General features: G+C 49.0%; 1 protein-coding gene across 1 annotated transcript; it reads right to left on the bottom strand.

Moving 5' to 3' along the window:
* Positions 1 to 6,406, bottom strand: LOC125503073 (the record flags this gene model as incomplete). The annotated part of the gene is given in 6 exon segments (XM_048662839.1): positions 1 to 111; positions 169 to 266; positions 1,399 to 1,572; positions 3,399 to 3,788; positions 5,349 to 5,606; positions 5,656 to 6,406. Coding segments are annotated over 6 exon segments (1,782 nt in total), but the record flags the coding sequence as incomplete, so codon positions are not given.
* Between the last annotated feature and the right edge of the window lie 496 nt (positions 6,407 to 6,902).

Here is a 6,902-nt window from a genome sequence, read left to right as displayed (position 1 = left end):
CTCCTCCTGCAGCGCCTCGTCCAACACGCGCCGGCCGCGCCGCACTTGCTCCGCCTCCAGGCGCAGCTTCTCCACCTGGCGGCGTAGGCGCGGCACCTGGAACGCCTCCACCTGCAACGAACACCCCCCAGTTTGACAGCTGACGTTGACAGTGGGGGCGCCACTTACGGTGAAGACCAAGTGCTGCACCAGAACGGCCAGCGCCTCGGCCACCCGCGGGGGCGGCGCGGGCTTTTTGGGGGCTGCGCCCCCCTTGGCACCTGCGTCTGCAACAATCACAATAGTAGTTTTCGATACAAGGGCGAAAAATGTCGTTTTTCCAACGACGACGGCGTTTGACGTCACCTGACGTCAATCCGTCAAGAGTTCGAAAAACAAATTTTCGCCCTCGTATCGAACACTATTTTTTATTCGAATGAAAGATTACGCGAATAATAAAATGCATCGATTTCATATTTAAAATTTTGTGGCAATGTCATTTTTTGAAGTTTGTAATTAAGTTTAAGTACTTTTTCAACTTGAAACACCTGTGGTCTTGGGATGGTGTATGCATGTTGCATACTCTGCATGACATTTGCGCTTCTTAAAAAGATCGTGCTTTACGTGTGACAACGTCGCAAAAGTAGATAAATAGGCCATTAAAACGATTATGAGACTGAACTTGTAACAAAGGTGTAATTTGCAAATTGTAAGTAAACTTGAAAATAGGATCAATAGTTGTTGATAAACCTACGTAATTCCTTAAAAAATCATTTCGGTTATTTTTAAATAAAAATACTAAAAAATATATAATGACAGTGGCAAGTTCAAAGTGTCACATTTAAGTCCATGCGTAAAAGTAAAACAAATGAACGCTAAAGAAAAGTGCTTCTTTTTGATCATCGCTTCTGTTCGCAAAATGGCACTTTTTTGACTCATTCGAATAAAACCATATGAGCGGATGATGCGCGCTTCGCCCTATTTTTAGCGCAACGGCCCCGGCCAACTAGGACCAAGGTCAGAGCCGATCGGCTCCAACTGTTCAGCGCAAAGTGCCACCTGTTGTCGAAGCGGGAAAGTGCGCGCGCTATTGCCACCTGTCGGCCAAAGTGAAAGTTATTACCTTTGGGGCGGCGCCCGGGGCGGAACGGGGCCCACACAGTGCGGGGCTTCGGGGCGAGCGCGTCCCGGGGGCGCCCCTTGGCCCCGTTGTTGTTCAGGTCGACGGCACTGGCGCTGAAGAGCGACTGGAAGCGGTTGAGGGGCCCCATCGTCACTCGCCGCAGGCGACTGGAGACTTTCTCGTTTTGGCCGAGCGCGAAGATGCCCCGATCCGCTTGTGCATCGACTGTGAAGCGCCGACACGTTCGCGAACGCGGCCCCTTTGCGGCGCAGTGGCGCCGTTGCCGACTCACTCACCTTTGCGCGGCTTGGGCGACGTCGTGTCCTTGGGCGTCTTCCTGCCGGCAACAGCGCCGATTGGGGCGTGGTTTGCCCTTGCCCCGCCCTTGGACTCGCCGTCGGCCTGCTGCTTGGCGGCCAGCTCCCTAGGCGTCAGCACCTGCGTCACTGGCGCGCTCTTCTTCGTCGCACCTGCAACATCGACACCGGTTAAGCGCAGGCCCAACTCGACCCGGGTAACACTGTGTTGATTCACTGCGCCAACTCCTAAAAATCTATCGAGTTACCCCTAACCTCAATCGGCGCAAAAAAAAAAAAAGTGAAAACCCCCTATTACCCGAGCGTTTGTGCGCGTGCGCGTGGTACTTTTCCTTGAGCGCGATGCGCCGCATTTTCTCCTTGGAGGGCTGTTGCCCCATTGCACCTGCCCCTCAGTGGTGTTTTGACAGTTGGTTCAGTGACAGCACGGGCTGCGCCTCGCTTGCCAGCTCATGGCTGCGCTAGTTGGGCCGGAACCGGCACAGTGGCAACGCCGCCCCTGCAAGGGGCCACTAAGGCCGGTCCAAAAACAAACGGCGCGCTAAAGTGGTGACCTACAATGGCCGGAAATAGAAATAGTGTTCGGGCGAAGCGGCTAATTGTAGCCCCCTTGGAATGCAACGTTGCCAATATCTAATGTTATGTTAGGTATCGTGTCAAGTGTCAAATCGCAAAAAGGTGGGGTTAGAATTTTATACATTTTATATCATTAGTTATGTCTATTTCCAATGTGTTATTTATACAGGGTCTTCCTGAGAACTTTTTTAATTTGAGGTCTCATTTTTGAGATATTTGATCGGCAAAATGGCGAAAAATATCAGTTTTTGTTGTCCATCTTTAAAACGGTTAAACATTGGGAACTTGTTTTTTCTTAAGGGCACTAATTTGACCGCAAAAAATTTAATCGTTTCGGCTTAATCAAAACTTTCCAGGCCGTTGGATTGCTAGAGGTCAAAAAGCTTCTATAAACTCGCCTCCTGGATCTCCCGATTTAAACGCGCTTGATTTTTACTTCTGGAGCCATTTAAAAAGTACGGTATATTAACCGGAAGTGAATACAATCGAAGCACTTTAGCAAAGAATTTTTAATATTTCTAACAAAATAAGAACTTCAGTGCAAGCTTTACGGTCTGAAAATTTTAATTTCATTAAAAGACTGCTGCTAAGTTAACAGTAAAATGGTTAATTAAATTTAATTTTGCTTGTTTATATCGTTGCGCATATTGTTACCATGTTTTTATTTAAGCAAAATTTATTCAAACTATAATGTATATTATTTTAATATTTTTAAAAAAATTCTTTCAACATTAGAAATCTTGAACTGAGTTTTGGTAGACATTTTAAATCGGAAATAATTTATTTCATCGATATCTTAAAAAACTCGGTAAATATATAATAATGTCTTTCTCATTCTCTCTCTCTCTCTCTTTCTGTAATAACGCCTCAAATCAGCTGAGATCTGGCACCAATGTATTCCAAGGGAGCCGCAATTAGCAGAGTCGGGGCTCTGGGGGGACTGTCCAGTTTGGCAACAGTGGCGCATTTGCCCCGTTATTGACAGGGTCAATGGCATTTATGCCACCGTTGCCATCGCGTTATTTTCCGTCCGCCACTGGAAAAACCGGTACTTAATTGGCCATTAGCGAACCCAGCGTGCGTTCACCGGCATATTTATGCAAATTCGCACCGCGTCAGGTGCTTTTCATTAGCCGAACGGTGTCAACAATGCCCGCAGTGAAACGCCCTGTTGCCGCGTCTTTTACCCGTTTCGGGCTGTCGAAGGGCTGGCCTTGGCAGCAACTGACCACGCCCCTGTTGCCAGCATGGGCGCAAAGTCCGCGTTGGTGCAATGGGCGCAAACCGCCTCCAAAACGTGGATTATTCCCGTGCGGCACTGCGATCCACTCGACTTTAACCGCGCGCGGTCGGCGAAGCGACTGGCGGCGCTCGGCGCACGGCGCTTTCGCTAAACCACTCACCTGGACTGCGACTGGGCGGGGCGGCGGCGGCCCGGGGGCGGCTGGCGGTCGCCCGCTTCGCCACCAGCGGCTTCTTCACCTTGGGCGCCTCGTACACCTTGGCCTTGACCTCCTTGAGGCGGCCCTTCGGGTCGTCGCCCTTGGAGATTTTGCTCATCACCGCGTCCCACTTGTTGACCGGCTTCTTCACGGGGCGCTTCTCGCCCGGCTGCGGCTTGGGCGGCTTCTTGGGCGCTGCGAGGGGCTGCGCCCCCTGCTTGGGCTGCTGGCTGTTGTCGGAGGCGCATTTGCTGCTGTCAGTGGGCGTGGGCGCGTCGCTGGGGGCCTGCGGCGCCCCCGTCTCGCTCTCCTCGTCTGGGCGCGGCCCCGAGTCCATGTCGGTGAACACGCCTGCAAAGGGGGCGGCGTCAGCAGGCCACAGGAGGCGGGGCCCTTACTGTCAGGCAGGCAACCGCATATACAGTGCCTGCCATCCAGCGTAACCGCCGAACAGGGTTGCCAGGTCCAAAAATCGAGTTTCGGTAGATAAGCTCGAGACTTTTTTCTTTCATTATTATAAATTTTTAAACTTGTAAATTGTACTCGTTTTTAGCTTATGGCTCAACTCAGTTTTCATTAGATTAACCCATGATACAATGAATACATGGCAGGCTTGATTCATTTTATGTTTGAAAAAAAACTCTAAAATACGAGGGGTGCTGAAATAAAATGTCTGCCATTACCAACGTACTTTGATCATGAATGGAAATATGCTATATTATTTTAAGTAATCCACGCAAATTTTTTCAATTTTTGTTTGCTACTTTTCGGTAGAAATCTGCATGGTATCGGTAGATCGGTAGATTCCTTGACAAATCGGTAGACCTGGCAACTTTGCCGAGGAAAATAAAGCTGTCTACTTTTACATGTTGAACTTGCAGTCTCTCTCCCTTAATTTCTCTGATTTTATGCCACAAATCAGTATGACGCATGACAGAGACAAATTTGGTTTGGTATTCAGTCTGTTTAAACGTTAAGAATTTATATCTTTCGTAGGTTATGTTTTTCTTCGGGTTGAAGTGGTTATCGAATTTCTGTATTAATATGTCGATTTTTGAAACCTTTGCTCCAAATCCATTTTCCTCCTTTTTCTTTAGGATGCCTTGGATTAATCTGGATTATTTTCTTTACTTCTTTCACTTTTGTCGCAGCGCCATTTTGTATTTGTCGTTTCTGGGGTTAGGGTTGGGAGAGAAACTGCAAGTTCAACATGTCAAAGTGGACTGCTTTATTTTACAAGCGTCTAGGTATTCTTGTCAATTGTCACTTCTTGTCACTTCTATCGATTGCGGCGATTCGAGCCTAGCGGTTTGTAATGATTTAAGACGATTTAAGGTTAGGTGATTTTTATCCGGTATTCTGTTGTAACTGTAAACTCTTTGGATTTTATTAATATAGTGTTGGACTTTGACTGTGTTAACTCAATTAATATTGATAAAATTATTGGACTTATAAAGTTTGACTTAGAAGAACTTAACGATGTGTTTTTAACGTTACTCTATATATTATGTACACCAAATGGGGCGTTTTAATAACAAAAATGTTTTATTGAGCAAATAGATAGTTGGCTTAAGTTATTTTCCTATGTGCAATGTGCAAATTTAATTAAAACAAATTATCAACGATTTTTTAGTTTTAAAGTAACAGAAAAAATTAAATCACTATTGTAAGAGTCAAGAAATATTGAGCAAAAGAATTGCTGGTATCTTCTCTTTCCATTTACTTTTAGTTATCAGGCGTATAAAATATTTTCACAATAATACAACATTTTTTGATGATGATCAGCATGATGCAAAAATGACAAACCGCCTAAATTTTTTACAGAAGTGACAGAAGAACTGACAGAAGTGACAGGACGTGCCGTATGCCTAGACGCTTGCCTGTATATGCGGTTGCCTACGCGACACTTACCACTCGAGTCCATGTTCTCGCGGCTGTTGACGTAGACGTCGGAGGCGGCTTGCGCCGCATAGAGCGTGCCGTCAATCMCCTGCGCCAGCCGGTCGCCCTTCGCCTGCGCATCATCGTGGTTGTCCGCGTCGCTCTCGGTGTAGAAGTCCGAGTCGGTCATGGGGTCGGGGCGGCGCGCCAGCCCCCGGCAGAAGGGGCGGCGCGTGAGCGGCGAGTTGTCAGCGCCCCTGCTGGCCGGCCGCGACATCTCGCCGTCCCCTGCAACGGCGCGCGTCAGTCCCAGCCCCGCCCACTCGCCCCCACTTACCCTGGTAGCCGGTGTCCAGGCTGGTGATGCTCGTTATGCTGGTGATGATGCTGCTCGCCTTGGCCCCGCCCCCCTTGGCCGCCTCCGCCTTGACGAGGGGCGTGGCGTCGAGCGGCAGCTCCTCGGGGGAGGGCGTGTCGTCGCCGCGCGCCCCCAACGGGTCCAGACTCAACTCCAGATTCATGGTTGTGTCCGTTTTAAGCAGGAAGCTGAACTCGGGGTTGGTGGGGCTCTGCCCGGCCCCCTCGAACAGCTTGTCGTAGTCGAGGGCGGAGCACTGCGTGAAGTCGACCATTTGGTCGGGCGTGAGGATGCCCAGCGACTCTTCGCAGTCGAGCGAGTCGCGCTTGCCGCTGTCGCCCTCTAGCGGCAGCGAGGTGGGCTTCTGCGCCGGCTCCATGCTGCTGCTGGCGGTGGTGCGGCGCCGTTTGGCGGCGTCGCCGTCGCCCTCCAGCCCGCAGAGGATCGAGTACGGGCCGGAACCGCTGTGGGGCGCTGCTTCCGTCAGGGACACCTTGGCCAGTGGCGCCATCAGGCCGCGCCGCGGCGCGCACTCAAAGTACCACACGCCATTCACGGTGCCGTTGTTTTTGCCGCAGGCGCTGTTCAGCTCCACCCCGCACCACACGCCCTTGGCAAACTGGACCACGCCCACGTAGCGCAGCACGCCCGCCTTTTCCCCCACCTGCACCGCTCGGCCCACGTGCGACTGCGTGATCGCGTACTGCGCGATCTGCGGAATGCGCGAAATCTGAAACAGAATGAGCGAGATTTACATGGCGAAAGTGTTGGGGCGCCCTCTGTGGACGCGGGAAAAACCCGCGGAGAAGTGATCAAGTGCCGCGCCCCTAGAGCATCAACCTGCGCAAGCAGCGGCTAATTGTAGCCCCCTTGGAATGCATTGTTGCCAGACTTCAGCTGATGTGAGGCGTTATTATAGAAGTTATTTAAGATAACGATAAAATGAATTATTTCCCATTTAAAATGTCTAGTTTAAGAATCAGTTTAAGATTTCTAATGTTGAAAGACTTTCAAAAAAATTAATTAAAATAATGTACATTAGAGTTTGAATAAATTTTGCTTAAATAAAAACATGGTAACAATATGCGCAACGATATAAACAAGTAAAATTAAATTTAATTAACCATTTTACTGTTAATTTAGCAGCAGTCTTTTAATGAAATTAAAATTTTCAGACCGTAAAGTTTGCACTGAAGTTCTTATTTCGTTAGAAATATTAAAAATTC

Source organism: Dendroctonus ponderosae, unplaced genomic scaffold (assembly GCF_020466585.1).
Source record: "Dendroctonus ponderosae isolate FM_Combo_2020 unplaced genomic scaffold, Dpon_F_20191213v2 Dpon_F_20191213_12, whole genome shotgun sequence".
Lineage (NCBI taxonomy): Eukaryota > Metazoa > Arthropoda > Insecta > Coleoptera > Curculionidae > Dendroctonus > Dendroctonus ponderosae.
Note: the sequence above shows the minus strand (reverse complement) of the source record. Positions and strands in the feature narration are given on the sequence as shown.